The sequence below is a fragment of the Arvicola amphibius genome, chromosome 1 (assembly GCF_903992535.2).
Source record: "Arvicola amphibius chromosome 1, mArvAmp1.2, whole genome shotgun sequence".
NCBI classification, from domain to species: domain Eukaryota; kingdom Metazoa; phylum Chordata; class Mammalia; order Rodentia; family Cricetidae; genus Arvicola; species Arvicola amphibius.
In genome coordinates, this window is record NC_052047.1 from 143,984,993 (window position 1) to 144,009,407 (window position 24,415).

Here is a 24,415-nt window from a genome sequence, read left to right on the forward strand (position 1 = left end):
CACTAGTTATGTGAGGACAAAATGGCTCAGGTGTGTTTAAATGAGCAGAGTACAGCATTTTCTCTAGAAATCTGGCAACAGCTGGACACCCTTGGCTGGATCTGGACCTGGAAATGGGAAGGCCATCAATACTTGAAGAGTTTCTGGGCAGACTGAGGGTAGTGTTTCAAATCTAACAGAACCCTCACAGAGGGGACCTGTCTGGGCAACAACCTCTGAATAGTTACCTGAAGAGGAATCTTCCAGCTGCCAGACAGATGCTGCCAAGTACTAGCTACATTGACAGGGCCAACCCTGTCCTATCCTCAAGGCAAGCCTAACCCAACAAGCCACCCCTGTATCAGTAGCCAGTTCTGTTTGCAGAGGTACACACCTATGAGGCATTATGATCACCTGCTGGTGCTTATCTTCCATCTCTGCACCCTACTTCTGACCATGCAGGCCTTCTTGGGTCCCACTTCTCTACCTCACCCCTGCTCATATTACTATTGCTTTAGGACAATGGTTTGACCTATCCTATGCTCACTACCCAACTGACATCTCCCTGCCTAGGTATCTCAAGCCATAGTGAACAATGAGAGGCTGCATCTACAGCAGGTGTGTAGAATGTGATCACAACCCCAACAAGCCACACTTAACACAGTGGACTTGCAAAAACGCATACCTGATCATGCTGAACCCATGAGGTCTGTTGTTTTAGTTCTTGCCAAGGTGTCTGAAGTCCCTCGCTGGTAGCCTTCACTTGTCTTGGAAAACTGTATCTAGCTTGTTTTCCTTCCTATACCTCCCAAGTTTCCCTGTTTCAGGTTTCCATTTTCAGGTGATGGAGGACTCTCATTGGTTAATAAAGAAACTGCCTTGGGTTTTTGATAGGGCAGGATTTAGATAGGTGGAGTAGACAGAACAGAATGCTAGGAGTGAGGCAGATGCCTCGGGCAGTCGCCATGCCTCTCCTCTCTGAGACAGTCGCCATGAAGCCAGCCACCAGGTCAAACATGCTGAATCTTTCCTGGTAAGCCACCACCTTGTGGTGCTACACACATTACTAAATATGGGTTAAAACAAGATGTGAGAATTAGCTAATAAGAGGCTGAAACTAATGGGCCAGGCAGTGTTTAAATGAATACAATTTGTGTGTTGTTATTTCAGGGCATAGGCTAGCCAGATGGCTGGGAGCCGGGCGGGACGAAAAGCAGGCCCTGCTGCCTCACTACTACATTCAGGGAGGGTTAAGTGATGGGCCTTGATGATGTCTATCTACTACATGCATTACCTGCACCCTGCAGCACTGAGCCAAGGCTTAAGAAACATTCTGGGACCACTTTGCAGATTGAAGACAGCAGCAGGGAACTCGGGCAGGGCCAAGGGACACACACATGAGGGCTCTAGTAGGCACTGGAGCTGAGCAGGAGATCACAAGATGAGAGCCATAACAGATGACCAAGAATGCTTACAGATATATGAACCTTAAACTGGCACTTCTGAGAGGCATTTAGGTCAGAACCCTCATTATGAGAGCAGGAAAACTGAGAGAAAAGACAACATGTACTTGACTTTCTTGGGGGCGCCAGGCAGCTACAAGAGCCACTTCTTTATAGATGTCTACCTAGTGAGAAAAGCAGACAAAGGAAACATCCTGTGGCATCCAAAGACTTCATAGATCCTGCCAATGACCAGTGCCTGACAGTATCACCATAACTGAGGAAGTGAAGGAGTCTGGGCCTTTGTCAAGATACCTATGGACAGTTTTCCCAAGCAAAGAGAAATATTGTGAAGGGCACAGTACAGATGGCAGTCACACAGCAAAACCAGTTTCCTCAACAGAAAAGTACAAAGAAGGTGCTTCTACAGCTCCTATGGCACCTGGCAACACCAACAGAGCCACCCATGGGATTTATCTGGGTCTCAGAGTGAAGGGAGGCAAGAAGGGAGTGAACATGGGAGGGAGGGATGAGTAAAGGGAAAGAAAAAGGAGTGAAAAGCTGGAAGAGGGAAAGGAAAGGGGCAGATATGTGTGAGGTTCTTAGGAAGAAGTGGACACTGAGAGAAGATTCCCTGTGACTAGAGTGGTGGCATACATCTTCAACCCCAGCACTTAGGAGGCAGAGACAGGAGGATTAGGAGTTATAAGTCAAGCTGGGTGACAAATTGAGACCCTATCTTAAAACAAAACAAAAAACCACTCTTCATCTTTCAGAGATGTACAATGAAATACTTACACGAGAATACTAAGACTTCGATATGTTTCAGCAGAGGGTTGGGAGAATGTAGAGCTCAGTGGTAAAGTACCTGCCCACACTGTGAGGCCCGAGTTTGCTTCCCAGCACCACATACAGAAATAACATGCATCAAAAGCTTAGACAGGAAGAGAGAGCTACAGACAGCAGAGTAGGAACTGAGCCACAAGCTGAAGTCATCAATACCACCCTCTGATTCTGTGGCCTGGGCAACATTCACATTAAGGGCTGTGTCCTTCAGCTTCTTGGGCTCCATTAGAGTCCCATGCAGATATGATCTGGACATGACTAGACAGGGTGGCACTGCATCAAGAAGGAGAGGAGAAGAGAAAAAGAAGGGCAGGCACAAAAGCCTCTCAGGGTCACCCTTCCACTGTACTAAACACCTTGATACAACTCTCCTGGACACAGGACATTCATTTAGTAACTCTTTTGCCAGCATAATTAGCTCATTACAGAACTGAAAGCCCTGCCTGGTCTGTCTTTGGAGCTAGCCTTGTAATGAGGCCATAGCCACTTCCTTCCTCACAAGCAGCTTCCACAGGAGAAAAAAAAAACCCTTCTGAGCCCTCCACCCCCACCAACCTCAGGACACAACTTAATGTAGCCAGTCACATCCACCACACTTCCTGAACAACAGCTGTAGAAACACTTACCATGGGTGTGTGCAGAGCATGACAAATCTAGAAGCAGCACTTTCTTGCATTAATGTATTCCCACACCCATACACACACAGTTGAAGTCACTAGAGCTCCCATTAGAAAAAGGTAGCAATCAAGGACCAAGAGGTAGTCCCACAGCAGGCATGCAAGGTCTTGGGGCAAAATATGACTTGGACTCCTGGAGGCTCTCCATCCTGGGCAGGCAATTGGCCTAAGACTTACAGGCTTTCACTCCGGAAGAGCTCCCAAATACCTCCCTGGCTCTTGTAATGCCTCCCAGAGGGAGGAGCTTCCTGCAGGGGATCTAACAGGTCCACATCTGCCTAGTAATCAAGCAGCAAGTTCCCTTTAGTTTTCTCACAGGTTCTGATCTGTGCACATACCTGCCCTCACGGAGTCCTAATGGCTCAGGGCGGTGGGTGAGTGAAGGCAGGAGTCAGTGTCTAGAGTTGAGGAGGTGTGACAGGACAGTCCAGGTATGCAACCCTTACCCAGAGAAGGGGAAGGAAAATTAAGACATGAGTAGAACCAGGATCAGCCTCGGGTTCCTCCTGAGCTAACCCCTAAGCACACAGATCAGACAATAGCACCAATAGCCAAGCCCCAAAATCTAGGTAGAAACGTGAAGATGGAGAAGTAAAGGATGCACCTTCTTGCTCTCTGAACACAGAACAGAACAGACACAAAATAAATGAGAACCTGAGTCCAACTCTGACCTAGGAGGTAAGTTAGTTATATTCCCAATGGAGCTGTCTTTCAGTTCCAGTCACTGCAAAAACTTGTCATAGCTTGTCCTGTCACCTATGTAAACAGAGACCTTCAGAATGAGGAAAGAGGAGGTAGCCAAAGTAGTGACCTATCTGTCTGCTCTACCTCAAGACTAAGAGTTTGCACACCAAGCAGTGTGCAATGAGCAATGTAAGTATAATGTAAGTGTAATGTATGTGTAATGTTACACTTTTAAAAGCTACACTACAAAAGTAAAAGTTGGGCTGGAGAGATGGCTCAGAGGTTAAGAGCACTGGTTGCTCTTCCAGAGGTCCTGAGTTCAATTCCCAGCAGCCACATGGTAGCTCACAACCATCTAGAATGAGACCTGGTGCCCTCTTCTGTTATGCAAGCAGAACACTGTATACATAATAAATATCTTTAAAAAAAAAAAAGTAAAAGTTGTCAGATGTGGTGGAACACATCTTTGATCCCAGTACTGAAGAGACAAAGGCAGGCTGGTTTTTGTGAACTTGGAGCTAGCCTGTTCTACATAGAAAGTTCCAAGCCAGCCAGGACCACATAATGGGTCCTTGTCTCGAAAGGGGGTGAACAGTAAAAGAAACCAGTAATTAGTCAATATATTTTATTTAATCCCAGATAACTAAAATAGCAACAGCCAACTAATGTGAAAAAATGCTGATAAGAGTTTACATCATTTTCTTCAAAGTCCAGTCTTTCTACAGTCAGAGCACCAGTCACAGACCATCCTGAACACACCTTTCAGTGCATCTTTCAGCAGCAAGTTGGTCAATTTCTTACATGTGGACCTCAGAGGCTCCAGTGAGTGTCCTCAGAGTGCTCCAAGTCCAGTGTCTGTGCATGTCTCCTTTCTTCCTTCACATTCAGGGATTTTTCACTTTCTTCCAGATTCCAGAGTCAGCCTCTGGCCTCAGAGTCCCCCAGCTTGGTTCTCCCTGAGAGTCTATTCCTGCCTTGACTGCCTCACCCAAGCTCTAACCCTCCTTCATTCTCACCTTCTCTGGCTGGTGCTGTAACTCAGTGAGTCAGAACCCCAACTTTGCTCTTGCACATGCAAGCCTCCAAGCCACCTTCTGGTCTATCTGCATTCTGCAAGTCTGGGCATATACTGTGCATGTTATCTTCTGGCTAAAGACATTTCCTATTTCCCTTCACTGATCCTTTGCCACTCAGGTTACTAGGAAGTGCACTTGGTTTCTTATATAGTTTCCTCTGTCAAGTTTTAGGTTAATACTACTTTGGTTGGAACCCACTCTGCATTATCTCAGGTCACTGAGACTTGCTGAAGCCTGGTCCATTTCGGTCCATGTTCCTGAATGCAACAAGTTGTCAATTCACTACCAACTTTGAAGATCTGAGCCCAGGTCCGGCAGGACACTATACAAACCCAGGGATCTTGCCACATCTAGAGTCTCAATTTTAGAGGATCTGCCCCAGGACTGCCTTAATGGCAGCTCATAATCACCTGAAAATCTATTTCCAAAGGATCTGTTGTCCTCTTCTGGCCTCCCCAGGTACCAGGCATACACATGGTACACTGACAAACATGCAGATAACATAGATAACATACCCAAACACATAAAATAAGTTAATTCATTAATAGGAAAAAAATTAAGTACAAGAGGAGACAAGACCATATCAATATTAATGTCCCTGTCAGCCACATTTGGTAGAGACAGCAGTTTCAGAAGTGCAGGACTAAGGGGTTTCTACCTTCATCTGCTTGGTCCTTTACTTAGATGATACAGAGCCAACAGAGACCACTAACAGAGACCTAGAACAGGTATAGGTACCACCTAATCTCACCTTTGGATTATTAGCTAAAATGTAGCAGTTGGTCTGTGGGCAAGGCAGACTGACTTAGGACTCACCAAGTCAAGAGGCATTCATCTTTCTGAGGCAGAGCAGGACAACAGCATCACTAGAGTGACCCAACTCTCTACCTCACTGTATCTGTGGGCACAGCCCACACCTGAGCACAACACCTCCACCATCACCCCCAGGGCTGACAAGGAGTTCCCAATGCTGCCCTCTTTCCCAGCCACTGTGGAAACAACTACTGAGGTCTTCATCATCACACCTGTCTCTACAACCAGGACCCCTATTGGAATCACAGCAGAGACAATCACCATCTAGCAGCTAAGGACCAATATAGCAGGTATAGTGAAAGATACCCAGATCCATCAAAACAGTCCAACATCACAGTTCCTGAGTGGCAAGCAATTGCAGCCCCTCACTGGACAGACAAGGCAAAACCTCTGTGTTCCTAGACTGGCCAGCCTCACCTCAATGTGTATTACTTGTGTAAAAAGAGGTAGACACAGGTGGAATGCACCAGTAGCTGTCCTGCACCACTCTGCTGCTGCTTTGTGTATCACTCCAACACATGCCCCAGGCAAGGGCTGAAACCACTGCCTGCCTGGAACAATGATCACTACTGCACCCAGTTGAGACACTCAACCGACAGGAAGGAGCCTACTGGGAAAAGGCAGCTGTGGGTCCCACCCAGTATTGCCAGACAGCAGTTTTACTGCACAGGGTATCGTGGGCATAGACAGAAAGAACAGGCTTCCTACCCAGTTCTTCTGCTGGGGGCTCCAGCAGAGTCATGGACCAGAAGAGTCATGCTAGATCCTGTATAAGCAGAAATGTGAGCTCCAAAGGCTTCTGGTGAGCACCCAGATGGCAGCAGAGCCTATACCATTGGGGTTTCTCACACAGTCATCTAGAGAGACAGGGAATACTTAGCTAGAGAACACAAGGCCCTGCTACATTCCTAGGAAACATACTTAAGTACTTAAGACCAGAGTGCCCATCCAGTAAAACAGAAGTTGCTCTCTTTTCCATCTTCCTCTCGGAGAGGCAGCTTCGCTTCTGCCTCTCTCCCCCCCTCTCTCTCTCTCTCTCTCTCTCTCTCTCTCTCTCTCTCTCTCTCTCTCTCTCTCTCTCCCCCCCCTCTCTCTCCCTCTCTCCCTCTCTCCTTTAATAAAGCTTTATGCCAAAAAAAAAAAAAAAAAAAAAACAGAAGTTGATCCAGCAAGCAGACTGCTCTCAAAACCTCCTGTTCCTCATGATATACAGATCCCACAGAAAAGAAGTCAACTGTAAACACCCATGGACCGATGACCCTAGCATTTAGTCAACCATAAAATATGGTGGTCCTAGAAGTAAGTCCATGACAGACACATGGCACAGCCAGACATCACTGATTTCTCCATGACTCTGACTGCTGCAGTGAGTGGTAGAGACAGATACCCTCAGTCTAACCTACCTATCTACCTTGCCATTCACTTGTCTCTCAAGAATCAACTTATGATGAAGTCCTAATATTCAGGACTAACACCATACCATACAAAGAACCCATGCCTGGACCTGTAGTAGAACTCCAGGGCCTACTACACTCACCTAGTCATAGAAGTAGGGAAATGTTCCCTGAAAGATAATTTGAGGAATTGCTGTAGGCCTTCCATAATGTCCTGCACCCAGTGTGTTCTCAAAACCCCATGCAGTCTCAGCACTGAACACATAGGGCAGTGAGGTGCTAAAAGCAAATAGGCCTTGGCTTCCTGACTGAGGAACTAAAAAAGTATACACTTTCAACAACTAGGCGGGAGAGAGAAGGCTGTAAAGGCAAGGTACAACAAAAGCAGAGCACCCCTCAAGGGTCAACGAAAGAAAAGACAGACATGGGCCCAGCAGATGTCAGGTATGTCATGGCCTGTCCCTGTTATCCCTAACCTCTCCAGCCACCACTGTCTGGCCCCAGGCACCTCTGCCTTCTGGTCTAGATCCTCTGCTTCACTGCAGCTCCAAGTGGCAATAGGCTTTGGCCCTATTCAACCCCATGGTTCCTGCCTTGACTTACACTTGTGTCTAGGAACCTACTTATGGCTAACTCCTAATTTTCAGGAGCTTGTCCATACAGAGAACTCAATGCCTACCAAATGACAGAACCAAACAAGGTAGAGTAGGCAAAGGCAAAGATCAGAAAAGAAAACCACAAGGTCCCAGTGCTATGGAATGACACTGTTTTGCCTACTGCTAGCAGGAAAGGTGGGAGAAGCATGGAAGAATTGCTTGGAGTATGCCAGTAACCACTCAAGAAACCATGGAAGTATCAGGTACAGCAGCGTGGACCTCAAAAGGCACCACCTGGTCTGGAAACACTCTAAGAACCGAGCACAGGAAACAGGACAGAGTGTGGCAGCTTGAACTACTTAAGTGGTGGGATCATTAGCTTTTGCTTTCTGCTTGTTTTTTTTTCTCGATGTGTTTTGTCTTTCTATAATAGACACATAATACCAAGTTTCACAAGAACAGAGGTCCTCCTCCCTCTCCCATGACACCCATACAAGGATTCAAAGTACACCCATCAGAATTCCACAAGCTCTGGGCATACAGGACTGTGAATCCAACTGAAGGTTCTAAACATGCCTGTGTACCCAGTTCTCAGAAGTGCCATGATCACTTCACTCTTCAGAGGTGGGCAAAGAAACCAATATTGTCCCCACTGTGAACACCTACCAGGTCCAGTCCAGCCAAAACCCCATGGTAGCACCAGAGAACAGCTCATCAAGACAGAGAAACTCACATTTCCAAGAAAACATATCTCAGTCCCACCTCTCCAAATGGCCAGACCTGACCCCATTTCCACCTGGGACTGGCAGTGCCCTCCAGGCTTCATGGCTCAGATTCTTCTCCCTCTGTGTCAACACATAAGCAGGACCCAGTGCCCTTCCTGTACCCTTTGTTCTTTGTCTTTAAACAGTAACAATGCAACATGGAAAAATGACAACCTAACTTCCCCTGCTAACTTCCCAGGTGCTAGACACTGTGTGGGGTGCCACTTCAAGGACTGACTTGTCTCTACCCTCAGTGAAGCAAGGATAATGATTCACTCTCATTCTACAAGAAAAATGCAGGTCAGAGAGAGACCACATGTTAAGAGACAAGAGCCAAGATTCTGGTTTGACCCCTCCCATCTCAGCCCACCCACTCAGGTGTCACCAGAGCACGGGGAGTGTCTGACTGCCTGCCATCTGTGGTGTTCTCTACCCCGTTATAACAGGTCCAGTTCAATGATACAGTCTCTTATGCACCACACCCCACTCTCCCTGTGAGGCCACTGAACCTTATACACAGATCCTACTCACTGGTAAGCTCCTGTGGGATCTGCTGTTGTAGAGCGCGCAGCAAACCTGTAAAGCCTATCATGTGCAGGCCCACAGCCAGGGTAAGCAGCTCCCAGAGAAACCTGGCTAGATATAGTCACTGAGTGGAGGCATACTGTCCCACAAGAGCCAACTGCCTGTCTTGGCTGTCATGTGTTCTTCCCTCCTTCAGCAGCACCATTCTGCCAATTACTAGGTGCCAGGCAGTACAGCTAGCAAATCAATCAGACTATGTAGAACCAAGGTTGGGGGTTCAGGAACTCTTCTTAAGTGGGCAAACCCAGCACCTATCTCAAGATGTATTTGATGTGTGATTCCCCTCTATATGTTGTGAATACCATTGGTTAATAAAGAATCTGTCTTGGACCTGGCAGGGCAGAAGAAGCAGGCAGGGAAAACTAAACTGAATGCTGGGAGAAAGAAGGTGGAGTAAGGGAGAAGCCATGTAGCTGCGCTGGAGACAGACGTGCTGAAACCTTGCTGGTAAACCACAAGCCTTGTGGTAAAGTATAAAATAACAGAAATGTGTTAAATTAAGATGTAAGAGCTAGCTAATAAGAAGCTAGAGCTAATAGGCCAAGCAGTGATTTAATTAATACAGTTTCTGTGTGGTTATTTCGGGGCTGAGCAGCCAGGAACAAACAAGTGGCCTTCTTACAACAGGTATTCCCTGGCCTTGTTAAAGCCCTGAGGAGATGACACTTGAGTAAAGCCATAAGGAAGTCAGAGGATTTCCACTCAAGTCACAAATCTACCAGGCCAAGTCCCACACACAGTAAGTACTAAATCAGACGAGAAATAGACCCCATACCACCTGTACAGCACTCAGGTTGGATGGTAGCTTCAGATTACATGCCCATCTCACCCACTGACAGGCACTGGCTGGCAGTACCCTTGTTGATATGAGTGAGCCCTGGGTACTCTTGAGGCACTAGCTCTAGATATGGGAATGCTCTCTTACCTGCTTCCCTCAGCACCTGACAACACAGAGGGGAGACAACCCAACCAGGTAAAGAACAGTATATTTGCTTTAAAGCTTCTGACTCTTGACTATCTGGGACTGGATGGTAATCACAGGTTCCTCCTACCTCCTGGATAGGTCATTCTCTGCTGGCTCTCCTTGACTCCTAGTTTCTGAGGTACCTGAAGAGCAACCTAAGGGCATTTAGAGAACTAGTCAAGTTCAGAAACCAAAACTCAACTGATGCTGTAAGTGGTTCTAAAAGTGCTTTAGTACTTCGATTTGGGACAGGTACTACTCAAGGCAAAAAGCCCTGAGGCTACACAGGCTGAAGCAAAGCCTTCATCCACTAAGCCTTCCTCAGATACCTGGTCCCTATCAAACACCTGCTTGACAGAGTCAAAGCATCAGGTGAAGGTAATGGCCCCACACACCAAGTCTAACACAGTGTCCTTCCAGCCTCTACTCTTTCTGCAAACACAGTGGATTAGCCTCTGCGTCATGCTAGATACAGCAAGTATTGCCTTCCACAGCAGTAGGGCTATGTTGACTTGTTCTAGAGCAGTGGTTCTCAATCTTCTTAATGCTGCAATCCTTTAACACAGTTCGTCATGTTGTGGTGACTCCATACCAAAAATTACATAGCTGTAATTCTGCTACTGTTATAATCATAAAGTAAATATCTGTATTTTCTGGTTGTCTTTGGTGACCCCCTGTGAGAATCGCTATTCTAGAGTAAGAATAAGGAGCAAGGTTTAAAGCTTCAGTCAGGCTCCTGAGTTCAGGCCCTCACACAGCAGTGGTTAGAGGTACAGGTAGAAAGGCAGGGTGAAAGAAGGTGATAACTAGCCCTCTTTGCTCCCTCCAGATACTGAGAAACAACCTCACAATGAAAGGCAACTATTTCTTCAAGGCAGGCTCACGAAAAATGTGAAGGAGTGCCTAAAGTGGGCTCAATTCTGAGCAGGCCTCTGTGGTTCCAGTGGCACCTCCATCTGGCATGTGGTTCTATCATAATGAGGTATCTCTTTTTAGAAGAATGTGAACAGGAGAGCAATGTGCACAGCAGCTATTCATGGACTCACTGCCTTGTGCTGCTATTGGAGTCACAGGAACTTTGTGGGAAAGTACAGATAGGAAGAAAAGAGGGAGGAAATAAGAGTCAGGAAAGACAAGTAGCCACACCCTACCCAGAGAAGGACAAGAAAAGGGGCTGGGGCCTTAGAGAGGCCAACCAGGTACCTGGAGGAAGCCATGCTGAATGAACCAAGCAAGCCAAAATAAAAAGAGACTTATTAGCATTGGGCTGAGCGGCCAAGCTGAGGGAAGTAGTAAGATCCCAAAGGAAGACACCAGGAGGCAATGACCCTAGCAAGAGAACAGAACAAAGGGTAGGTTCCATATAGGAATTTTTTCCACCAAAAGGCCAGAACAGGTCAGCACGTCAATGCAACAAGTCCCAGAGGCAGAGGGGCATTAGCAAGAGACTGCTAAAAACATAAAGAATGATCTTTTTAAAGCACCCCACTAGAGACTAGAAAGACGGTTCAGTGACTAAGGGTACTGGCTACTTCTCCAGAGGACCCAGGCTGATTCCCAGCAACCTGGTGGCTCACAGTTGTCTGTAACTCCAGTTCCAGGGGATCTGATGCCCTCTTCTGGCCTCCACAGCACCAGGCATGCATATGGTACACAGAAGTACATCCAGGGAAAAATACCCAAACACATAAATGAAGAAATAATAATTTAAAAATAAAACCTTCCACTAAGAAACAATTATTTTTATATAAAACAAAGCCCAGAGATAGGCAGACTAGAGACAGAGCAGACTCCTATTCTCTGGTCGACATGGCTGCTTCTATGACTCTCCTTGCTAGCTACCAAGAACACTGGGCCTTGAATACTACAGTTCATCACATCCTGTGATGTCATACAAGGAAAGTTCACAAGGTCACAGCAAAAAGTTACAGTAGAGAGAAGGGGCCAGGAAAGAGCCCTGTCACATTGTTGAGGACAAACTACTATCAGAGTTTGTCCCTTCTATCTCCAGCAGTAAGAAGGTCAGGTATCAGGCCTCAGAGGCTCTCCATTGTTTACAGCAGAAGGGACCCTAAAGACTACAACTGCAGGCACAGACCAGAAGGTACTAGTCACTTCGCCATGGATTAGGTATCAGGGAATCTAGGAAGTCTATCTCATCCTGCCTGGAGGTCAACTTGAAGCTACTCTGCCACAGAACTCCACCCACCTGCCAAGGAAAGGGGTGTCACCTTTGTGATCCTAGTGCCTTCTGACCAAACTTCTGTTAGGGATAAGAACCAAGGGTTAACAAGACCAACAATAATTTCACTGTACCCAAAGAGCAGCCTCTTCTCCCAGCCCCGCCACCATACCCAGGCAGCTGTAACTCTGACCAAAAGAAGCTGACAATAATGCTGCTCTCCCCTTCCAGGCCATTTCACTGTGGTGGGACGCTCCCCCAGAGGGAAGAGCCCCAGAGTTACAGAGCCTCAAGTAGCATCTAAGCCCAGAAGTTAACCAAAAATCCCTCTCTGTCCCATGAATATGACTTGCCTCTCACACCTTCACCCCACTAGTGTTCAATACAACTGTGCATAGGCTTGGTAAGGGCCAAATCCTACCAGAACACAAACCACCCTGGGACCAAGCTCTACGGGTGGCAAAAAGCAAGGCTTTTTTTGCCAGTTTTTCCACTTTGGAAAACAGTTCTTTTTCAATTAAAAAATGTTATTTAGAGGCTGGAGAGATGGCTTAGCAGTTAAGAGCACTGGCTGTTCTTCCAGAGGTCCTGAGTTCAATTCCCAGCACCTACAATGTAGCTCACAACCATCTGTAATGAGATCTGGCACCCTCTTCTGACCTGCAGGCACACATGCAGAAAGAACACTGTATACATGATAAATAAATAAATATTTTTAAAAAGTTATTTATATTAAATTATGTTTAGTTCTTATCCTTTTAAAATGGTTAAAGATATTTCTGTTTAATGTCTAAAATGGTAAGTCCTGATAGCCACAACTAACACACATCTAATTAAGACTTAGAATCTAAAGGGATCCTAGGAGCAAAGAGTTTGAGAATGCTGCTCTAGGCCAAGGAGGAAACTTCTTGTAAGAAAGGCTACATTGGGAAACATGTTCTGAAAGCCAGCCAGCACCAAGACACTCAAGAAAGCAAGGCCCTCTTAGACTCCCAGACAGATGGAGGTAGCACAGGCAACCTGGAAGAACTAGAGCAGGCGAGGTGAAAACACCTTGTCTGAAGTACAAAGGTTAAGGATCAGGAAGGAGCAGCAGCAACAGATAAGCAGCCTTCCAATCCTTGCTCCATCTGGGGCTGCTGAGCCAAAATCACAGTCAGAGATGTTGGACAGGCACTTGTCCCAAGAGCTGCCATAAGACATACACTTACCCTTGCTGAGTGTCCCTGTCACAACAGAAACAGTGAATACAATGAGTAGACAGTTGCGGTCTCTGCTGAGAACAGACTGCTTTACAGAGATGTTGCCAAGAGCACCATAGAAAGAAAAAAGGAGGGCTCTTTCCTAACGGTTTTGGCAAAGCACAAGGAAAGCCCAAAGACAACCCATAACAACCCATAATACTCCTCATGTACAAGTAAAGTATAAATCATAGCCATGAAACAATATAGTGATCTGAAAAATCCAAGATACACTCAAATAAGGGTTTAAAAACAAAACAAAAAACTTAAAAAAAATTTCTACCTCGCCAGGTGGTGGCGCATGCCTTTAATCCCAGCACTTGGGAAGCAAATGCAGGGAAATCTCTGTGCGTTCGAGGACAGCCTGGTCTACAAGAGCTAGTTCCAGGACAGGCTCCAAAGCTACACAGAGAAACAAACCTGTAACAAAAAAAAAAAAAAAAAAAAAAAAAAAAAAAAAAAAAAACAACAACAACACCCTATCTGGAAGAGGCTGAAAAGATGGCTCGGCAGTCAAGAACACATACTGCTCTTGCAGGGGACCTGAGTTTGATTCCAGCACCCACAACAAAAGCCTCACATCTTATAACTCTAGCTTTGTGGAGATTTAATTCCTCTAGCCTCTGTGGACACCTGCACTCATGTACACCCAGCTACACACACACCATTAAAAATAAAAAAATATATTTTTTAAAATGTACATGGCATCGGGGATGTGATTTAGTCGGTACAGTACTTATCTAGCATGCATGAAGCTCTGGGTTCATCCCCCAAAGAGCATAAATAATGTGTGGTGGTACATGCCTATAATCCTAGCACTCAGGAGGTGGTAGCACATTGTAGACCAGCTCAGGCTACATATGACCCTGTTTCAAATTAACCAACCAACCAACAAACAAACAAACAAAAGATAGTGTCTGCACTGAGCAGGTGACAGGCTTTGTCATTATTTCCTAAATAATACAAACTTGCAAGTATCTACATGGCAGTTGGGCCTGTCATGTATCAGAAGAAAATCTAGAGATGATCTGTAGTACATAGTAGGGTGGCCATGTTCCATATAAATATACCACTTACATAAGAGACTTGAGCAGCATGGTACTTGAGGTGGCCCAGGAAGCACTACCCTTAAAATATTAAGGAATACCTATACAGAACTGTGAATTCATAGCATCTCCAATGAAACATTATAGGGGTTTTTGTTAGTTTATTATTTCATACTGGCTTTTTTTCTCATCAAAAAAAACTTGGTAATAAAGCCAGGCACCCTCTCAAGACATTTAGAATTCCACTACTCATATACTGAGGCTGGTTGAAGCAAGATCTTGACTCTCAAAACTAAAAGGAGAGGAAAAAAAGCTAACCTGTTTCCTGATGACAATGATGTATGTACTTGTTTCAACCCACAATACTCAAAAGACAGTTGCTAAATCATGAGACAAAATAGCTTTGCCATTATCCCCTAGAGCAGTGGTTCTCAACCTTCATAATGCTGTGACCCTTTAATACAGTTTCTCTCATGTTGTAGTGACTCCAACCATAAAATTATTTTCGTTGCTACTTCATAACTGTAATTTTGCTACTATTATGAACAGATGAACAGTAATGTAAATATCTGATAAGCAGGATTGTCTGATATGTGATTACTGTGAAAGGGTCATTCTACCTCCAAAGGGCTTGTCCCCACAAGTTGAGAACTGCTGCCCTAGAGTGCCAGCCAGAGCCCTGCTCCTCCAGCCACTTCTCCCAATCCCTTTTCCTATTCAAGAGATAAAAGAGCTCATTCAAAAGTACTCCCACTAGCTAAATTTGGGGCAACTCACTCATCAAAATAAAAAAAAAGAATAAAAGTAATAAATGATGAAGACTGTACTTGACTGTAGAATACTGAACAAGTCTATGGTGACCTAGGGAAGACAGTACAGGCAGCCTTCCTGTGCAAATACTCACTTTGTCAGCTTTCCATCTTCATGGCACCTTCTCAAATCCTAGGATCTCCACCAAAATTATTCTCCTGCCCCACATCCACCATACCCCAGTTTCCTTACATTCCCCTTAAGTAGCAGACCTCTTGTCTCTATTCATACAGTACTCACCTTTGGCAGCTCCTGATTCCACTAGAGTCTCTGGCTCACACCCTGTATCTCACAACACCGGAGCTCACACAAACTGCCTTGTCACATATGGCACTGAAAGAACTGGCTAACGAGTAGAAAGGCAAGTATGCCGGTGGCACAGCAGCTCCCACCAGCCTACAGAAGTTCTGCAGAGAACACTGACACAGGGCTGGGGACCTAGCCAGGACTTCACACAGCAAGGTCCCATGCAGACAAGCCAAGCTGTGTGTTACACCATGCCTAGACTAATTTTACATTCCTGGGCTTGATCCCAAGGCCAGCCTCAGACATCACCTCCTTGGGGACACTTGGCACTGTCAGGCCTTTTCAAAGATTCAGGACACAGTCCCACAAGGTGAAGCAGGAACCTTCAGTAGGGACACTGCAGTCCAAACCTCTCGAGGGCTGCTGAGACTGTGTCTCTTCTGCTAGCTCAAGGAGGGAAGAAAAGGAGTACCACTGAAAAGGCAACTAAGAGAAAGTGCCTGACCCTAAAGGCCACAGGCAAAAGCCAGAGGCCAGGCCATTTCTCCTGTTTCTACCTGTCCACTATCCATGACCTCTGGGGGACAAGCTCATACATAGAAGTGAGTCTCCTGCCTTCCTGACACACCAAAACAACAAAATATGTCATCCAAAATCACTGGGCCCGAGGTAGAACACAACATAACCACATGGACTTAACTGTACATGGCCCCATGACCCTGGCAGGAATGTGCCCACTAAGGATTGTGGGAGGAACTGGATGAAAGCTGCAGCCCAGATGGTCAAGCATGCTGGCAAAGAGAACCTTCAAAGAGAAAAAAAAAAAAAAAAAACAACAGTAGGTGTGGCTATGGTCCATGGCACAGACACTGACAATGCCAAGTGGAGGGGCTATGGGTCACATGTGGTCTAAATGCCCTATTGAACAACCTCTTTCTCCTCTCTTTAACCTTTTGTTTTCATTTCAATTGTTTCTACTTCCGTGTTCCCAGGCACCATCCCATGAAGCTGCAGTGAACACCAGCGGGTGTGCCCCAGCTGAGAAATCCTGTACAGAAAGAAAAACAAACAGGAGGTAGGCACAGAATGGGAGGAACTTCTGGCAAGGCAGGGAGGAGCAGCTAGCACCTTCTTCTGCCAGACTGGCCCACAAGACAGGGTGCACAGAAAATTCCCACCAAGAAATGACCAACGACCTCACCCCAGCACTCTTTCAGTTACACAGTAGAGCAAGGGAGGGTGGATGGTGCCCACTAGGACCTGAGCTTGTCTACCCTGCCAACAGGCTGAGCTTCCCTCAGGGCTGTACAGCATGTCTATACAAACACAGGAAGTGGGGTTTAAGTGTGTCTGTTTCCATGGCCACTGAAAGGAAGATACAGGAAATGCTGGGCTACCAGGACCACTGATATGGGCGTTCCCCACTGAGTTGGCCTTTAACATGTGCTATACCAAATGACCATGGCAGACCACAGCTCCTCCTGAGAGGAAGTCTTGCAAGTAAGTACTCGCAACTGTCATCCGACAAGCAACTATGAATGATAGCAAGGTCTAAAGGCAGCCTGAGAAGATGCCTTGCTGGGCAGGTACAGAGTATGGCAGTATGAATCAACAGTTGGATTGAGGACCCACTAAGGAAAGCGAGCACTGGCCTCACACACCTTTATAGGGAAGCACAGCAGTGCCATCTGTCTCCAGTCAACAGAGAGCTCTTTTCCAACACACCACTGGCCTCACCCTGCTCACTGCTGGCCAGCTTGATGATGCTTGTATACTTTTAGGAAGATTCCTATACTCTACTTCACACTCACTCAGATCCTTGATACTTCTATTGTGCTTGTCCTGTCCTCCTCTGCTAGCCTTAGCTTTCAAAACACTGACCTCGGAGCCACTGAAAACCTTACCCTCAGCATAGGGTATGGGAACCTTGGCTGGGGAAGGAGTACTGTCCTAAAAGACTGGGTTACAGCATCATCAGTCATGACTGCAAACTTTCAACAACCACCTCAACAACAACAGAACATGCAAGTCTCCTCACAATTCCTGGTGGAACAACAAATGGACACAGTTGCTGATATCCATCACTGAATCTATCACAGAACAGGTCTCATGACTCCATTTATACACTACCCTGGAATAGAGTGAATTGATGCGGCCTCTTGTTGGGGTGGGGACCTGCAGCAACTAGAGGGCTATTCAAAGAATGATGGTAATGTTCCATAATGGGCTGAAGATGGCATAGTAGGGGGTTTGCCCAAGATGCTGAAGGCTATAGGTTCCACCCCTAGCAACACACATACACACAAATTTTAAACTAAATTAAATCATGGTCTTAGTAACAAAAATCTATAATTTTACTAAAAATTACCTAATCATATACTTAAAACAAGCAAACTTGGTGGTATGTAAACCATACCACATGAGGCTATTCAAACAAAACCTACAGACTCTGGCAAGCCCAGTCAGAAGTCAGTCATCAGAAATACTCTCCCAGGAGATAAAGCCTTTTACCCCATGCCAACTTGCAGACACCTACACACAACAGCTCAGAGTAGAAGACTACTAAAGGCTGCTCCAGAAAGGCTGGAAAGCCCTGAGGCCATTTAGTTTTTACCTGTTAGAGCTGAGCAAGAGCAGACCTCCAAATGTACACTGTATGAACTGCCAACACCAAGTTTAATCTCCTGACAGCACCCAATGCCTGAAGAGTAACAGGAGAGCATGACTGGGAAGGGCACTTGTAGTTCTACAAGAGTCAGGACACATGGAAAGGGGGCCACAGGGGCAGGCTGGAGAGGGACTACTGGAGGGGGCAGAGAGAGGTTCAGTAAGGGTTGCTGGGCAGGAGGGCCAATTTGCTATTTTCAGGGGAAGAGGAGAAAGTGTGTACTTCTGAGTTCCAGGAATTCAGGAGCTTCTGGACTGCTTTCCACTAGATAAAATCCAAACTACACTCAGACCTTCTGCTTAAATGCCTGGCCCTGACAGGAAAGAGTCAATAGTTTCCTAAGTATCACACAATTTGTTGAGGTTCCCTCCTCCAAATTCTGAGCAGCTTCCCCTTAGGTGTTACGCTGTTCTCAGGTGTCCAGAAAAGAACAAAGATTCGCTATACAAAAGTTGTAACCGTTTCTAAAAAGGGCTGAAGGTGGTCTGACCATATACACTGCTTAACAAGAAGCTCAAAGTTTCTCCAAGGAGAGGAAACCAACAGCACAAGAGGCAGCTAAGAGCCACACCTACAGCATTCTCCAGAAAAGTCCCAGCAGGTCCACTACCAAGTCCCAACGTGCCAAACTCTGCTCTGGCTATCCCAAGCATGTTTCCCTGTAGGGCCTCCCTTCCTCTGAGCAGCTGAATGCAAAAGATAAGGCTGTGAGATGCTTGCAGTCCCAGGTTGATCCTCATCCAGCTAAGAGGAAGATGTGGTTTTCCACTTACATTTTTGTAGAGCACTGGCTCTAACAATTGCTGGAAAAGAACGTTACTCTCACACCCATTACTTGGTCCATGCAACATGAAGTAATCCAACAAAACCTTTACTTTAAAGCAAGCAATCAAGTACGCAAACAATCCTTCTCAAAACACAACCACTGTATTCAAAACTCCTCAGTGACAATGTATGGTCGGAATTAAGAAAATTATCAAGATACAGTAAAAGATGATACTTTTCTCCAATTCTTCCAGACGAAAACTAGTTAAAGAATTAAATGCAGATAAAGTTCCAGCCCTGAGCAAACAATGGGCACTCGGGAGGAAAAAAATGGCTTCACTCCTTACTGGCCACCTTGCCAGCTCTGACCCAGGGATCAGAAGACAAAGTGGATGAGATCTCTGGGTGTGTGTGGAGTGGCAGGGATCTCTGAAGCACATTTTAAAACTTTCATGTCTTCTTACTTTTATAGCAATACAATGAAAGCGGGATGAAGAATACTGGGGCACCGTGCCTCTGTCCTCCAAAGACACCAAGGAGGAACTGTATCTGACCACTAGGGAAAAAAAGAGGATTTTAGACAGGTACTGTATAAAAGAACTTAGGAATGCCAATATCCAGTGTGCAATCTGTGACACTTAAGAACACGAACACAAAGATAATTACCCTGCAACCAGATCCCTCTTAAAAATCTCCACTGCCCTTTGCAACCACATCTCTATTTTTACAATGAGGCTGAGATTCCTTCCTTTCCTAAAGCACCAAAAGCAGAAGCAGCTTCCAGCTATATGCTCTAGGGCCTAGACGGACCCTATCCTAGGGTAAGAGATAAGCGTTCAGCTGTCCTTTCCCACAGGGCTCCTTGTTCCCAAGGAGTCACAAGAACCAGTGCCTCCAAAGGCTGATGATGATTAATGTATGCTTATTTGCAATGATGATTCAGCCCACACAAAAGTCCTCAGTCAGTTTTAAGACTGGCTTCTGGTCGGTCTGTAGGCAAAAGGCACCTGCCACTCATGGGCACAGGCCTGTAAAAATAGCTTGTACAGCAGTGGACAGCTTCCTCAGTGACCCAGCTGAAGATCCAGGTCTCTTGCAGTGGAACCGTTTTCACAGGTAGGCCAAAGTTATCTCCAATGCCGGCTCCCTCCACAAAGGCACAAAGGGAGAGTGCGCTGAAGAAGCTGGACACAGCTGTGTGTCCTGCACTTAACGTCCCTGGGCTTCAGAGACCTTGAAAATGAACAGGACAGATCCCCGGCCAATGCCTACTGTATGCCAAACATGTGCTGGCCCTTATGTCAGCTCACCCTTCCATATACCTGTACTGAACATTCCACAGCTTCCATCGAACACGCAATGCTTTAAAGCAAGGCTTGAGAGGAGGACACAGCTAGTAAGCAGAGATGAGTCGGTAACAGTGCTGCCTCTCTTAGAGAGACCAGATGGGCCTGGTTCCCTGTGTCACCTAAGTGGCACAATGTGGCTCCTGGTCTCCCTTGGTCTCCTGATTACCCCTGGGGTTGCCTGTCCTCTTGGTCCGCCCTCTCCCTAGGTTGCACGCACTGGGAGGTCAGAACCCGTCTCCATCACCTCAGTCATCCTGAAAGTACCACCACTTATGCTGCCCTCCGCCTCTCCCCAGCTTCTAACTCCAGGGTCCCGCGCAGTCATCGCACTGCTGAAACCAAAGGCGGGCAACTCCGTGGCTCAGAATGCTTAGGTTGAACCCGCAGCAGGGCCGCGGGCACCGCCACAGGGACGGGGACTGAGAAGCTGGGAGAGCGCGCGCGACCAGGAGCGCCCGCCTCTCACTCTCCTCAAAAGTAAATTAGAAGAAAGTCATTTGGGCGGAAGAACTTTCGCAGGCCCCGCGAAGACCGACAAGGACGGCGCCCGGCGTCCGACTCGCGGCCCGTCATCCCGCGGCGAGGGGCCTCGGCCTCTCGGGACAGCGCCTTGGGGACCGGGCCTCGCTCCCGCCCGCCGCCCTCCCGCCCGCCCGGCCTCCCGGCGTCCCGCAGCGGCTGGCCGTCCTCCCAAGCCCCCGCCCCTCCTGAAGCCAGCCGCCCGCCGCCCCGCGTTCGCTACGTTCGCCGCCACCCCTCACAGCGCCGCGCTGCGCCGGCAGCCGCCACTCACCCCATGAGCCAGTCCATGGCTGCGCGGGGCCCGCGCCTCGCTCGGCCTCAGCCCCGCCGGCGGCCGGAAGTAAACACTCGATGGCTCCCGCCCGCTGCCGGAAGTGACGCGCGCACGGCTTGCTGGGACCCGTAGTCCCAGCGGCCCCTGCGGCCCCGCCCAGGAGTACCTGTTCTGGAGTGCCGGGACCTGGCGGCACCGCGAAACTTGAGACCCCGGAGCACCCAGCACCCGAAGACTGCCCGGAACTCCGGAGCTTCCGGATCCCCAATGTGTGTGTAACTTCAGAACTCCCCGGAAACCCAGACTGCCCGGAACTCCGGAATGCCCCAGACTAGCAAAGTGCCTGTAACATCACAGTGAACTGGACCCTGGAGCACACCCGACCCCGGTGTTGCACACCCTGGAGTGCTAGGACTTCAGAGTGCCCGGACCCCAGGAGTGACCCTTTCCCCCATAGTGCCTTAATCCGCGGAATGCACAGACCCCAGGAATCTGAAAATTCCTGGAACCGGAGTATCCACTATCTCAGTATCCAGAACCCCAGTATCCCAGACCTGGGAGTGCCTGACTCAGAAGTGCCTGGAACCCCAGAGTGACCCCAACCCTGTGTCCCTGAACTGGGAATACTCTGAACCCCAGAGTGCATCCCCGAGTATGCGCCCCTTTCCTCCGCAGAGCCTCATCCCTGACTGTTTATATCCCTCATGTTATCCACTTTAACCCTGCAGCCATCTTTGCCCCACCTAGTGCCTCTACCTGAACTGTTCTGACCACATTGCCTCTTCTGTGTCCCCTTGCTTTGCTGTCTGTTCCTTTTAACCCCAACTGTCCACCCGTGTGGACTTGCTTATCCCTTTTTTGTTCCCTTGCTCCTTGAGCTGTACCCTCTGGCTCTTGGGTGACTATCATCCAGGATACCCACAAGTCTCCTCATTGTCCTGGATATCTGTCCTATTGGTAGCTTTTTCCAGAGCCTAACCAGTATCAGGAACTCAGTGAGTAACTGAAAGACTGGCTCTCCATTCTCCTCTTTGCTGGGGAGATGCTCCCAGGATTACACACTTGAGCAAAGGGATCACAGCAACTCAATTCACTAGTGTCTTCAGTGGGGTGTCATGAATGGCAGGCACCAGACCAATAATACCTTCAGGCCATCTGCCCACTCTAATACAGCTGTCATATACTTGTACATATACATGTACTTGAAATGGTACTCACTCCTCCCAAAAGAACCATTCCAGGATGCTGGGAGATTTCCTGTCCATTCTCCTTTATAGGCACCTGGAGGGGATGGGTGGTGGTGACAACTTTTATCACCAACAGATACCTGAGATGAAACAGTGAGGAAGGAAATATCTAGAGAGAGAAAAGTCACCTAATCAAGATAATATCAGGAGGAAATCAGGTCTGTAGTCTCCATTTCAATTCCGATGGCTGCCCATGGTCATACTGAAAATCTCCCCCACCCCATAACCACCTTGCTTTTAGCCAACCATCAGCTGGTTGCCTTACAGTGTTCTTTTGTCTACTGCTGCTGAGGAGCATCAGTCCTTGGTAAACCAGCCTGCTTTTGACTGCCACCATCTGTCTCTCTGTGTGTGCACACATGCACATGCACATGCTTGCCATTTGAGAAGAGATCATCAGATGCCCTGGAGCTGGAGTTAGTTACAAGTAGTTGTGAGCTACCCAATGTGAGTGCTGAGAACTGCACTCCAGTCTTCTGGAAGAGCAGCAAGCACTGTTAACCACTGGGCAGGTCTCCAGCCCTCCATTTCCTTTTCATTGTAATGAGAATAATAATTCAGTAATGTGTTGCTTCATAATAGAGTTACATTCTGAGAATTTCCTTGTTAGGCCATTTTAGCCCATACACAGACCTAGATTGTGTGGCCTTTTACACACAGACTACAAGGTGTAAGGTGTTGCTCCTGAGAAACAAATCTGTACAGTATGTTACTCTGCACTGTAGGCAACCAAAACACAGGAGAGTCTGTGTATCTAAACAGATCATTTGTACCAGCACCATTGCAAACACAAGTGATGGATTATGTAAGATGTAACATCACTAGACAATAGTTTTCAGCTTCATTAAACTCTTATGGGACCACCATCATATATGCATTTCAACTGTGTCCACAACATTATAGATCACACAAACATCTTACAAGTGTCTACCAAATGGGGCATAAGTAATCCTTTATGAGGTCATTGTGGAGGTGGGAAGCAGGGAAGAGTAAGGTGTAACTGAGCATACTAGCTGGTGCAGCAGTCCCCAAGTTCAAGCTTGGCCTTCTTTTCCCTGGATGATACTGCACTATAGGGTATGCCCAATGCCTAGTTCAAAGGAAAATTACAGATCACATGCTTGTGCCAGGACCTTGCAGATTATCTGATTGGGAGCTCTATGTCCTAGTGGTAAGATGTTCAACCAACATGGAGCACTCTTTCATTTGTAGTACTAGGACCTGAACCTAGGGTCTTCTTCATGCTAGGCAAGAACTGTACCACTAAGCTACATCCCCAGACTTCTTTATTTTCAAACAGGGTCTCATTGAGTTGGCCAGGTTGGCCTTGAACTTTTTGTCGTCTTACGTCAGTCTCCCAAGTAGCTGAGATTAAAATCCTGCACTACTGTAAGGATGGCTTATGATTCTCTTTAGAGATAATGTTTTTGTCTGGTTGCTTGCTTTTTGTATATGTGCGTGCATGTGTGGTTTTTGTTTAAAATGATGTTTTATTCTTTGACAACTTCACACACCTAAAAATTTTCTTCATGTTCAACTAAAATTCCCCTCCCTATTCCTTAGAGTACCTCCAACATTTCCGCCCTCACCTTCATGTCTTCTTTTTTTTTTTTTTTTTTTTGGTTTCCCTGTAGTTTCTAGAGCCTGTCCTGGAGCTAGCTCTTGTAGACCAGGCTGGCCTCGAACTCAGAGATCCGCCTGCCTCTGCCTCCCGAGTGCTGGGATTAAAGGCGTGCGCCAACCTTCATGTCTTCTTAAAAAAAATACACTGAGTGCTGACTGCAGGCAAGTGTGTGCCTATCCTTTGAAGCATGGACAACCTACCAGCAGCCATACTCCCAAAGGAAAATGGTTCTTCCTTCCCCAGCAGTCACCAACTACCAATAGCTCCTCAGCTAGGGAAGCAGCCTCATGAGCCCTTCTCCTGTCCATGCTGGAATGCTGACTGTCTTGATCTTGTGCTAAATGTTCGTAAGTGCAATGGCTCTGTCCCATCCAGAAGACATTGTCTATGTGCTTGAGACAGGGTCTCACTCTGGAATTCACTGTAGAGCCCAAGCTGGCCTCAAATTTGCAGCAACTCAGCTAGCTGCCTAGCCTCCTGAGTGCTAGGGTTTACAGTCATAAACCATCACACCTGGTTAAAGCTGATGTCTTGGTATTCCCAAACCATGGGAACCCCAAATTTCACCTATATCTGAATTCCTAAACTTTCCTGGGGTATGTGGTATTGTGGGATATTGTA

At 47.0% G+C, this 24,415-nt stretch overlaps 1 protein-coding gene across 1 annotated transcript in view; it reads right to left on the reverse strand.

Annotated features, from left to right (window-relative positions):
* The window catches only part of Mob2 (MOB kinase activator 2), a 57,290-nt gene extending 36,278 nt beyond the window's left edge, over nt 1-21,012 (reverse strand). The window contains exon 1 of the mRNA XM_038340520.1: nt 20,921-21,012. Coding sequence (XP_038196448.1) covers nt 20,921-20,937 — 17 coding nt within the window. The 5' untranslated portion in view covers nt 20,938-21,012. The remainder of the gene's footprint in view (nt 1-20,920) is intronic.
* Between the last annotated feature and the right edge of the window lie 3,403 nt (nt 21,013-24,415).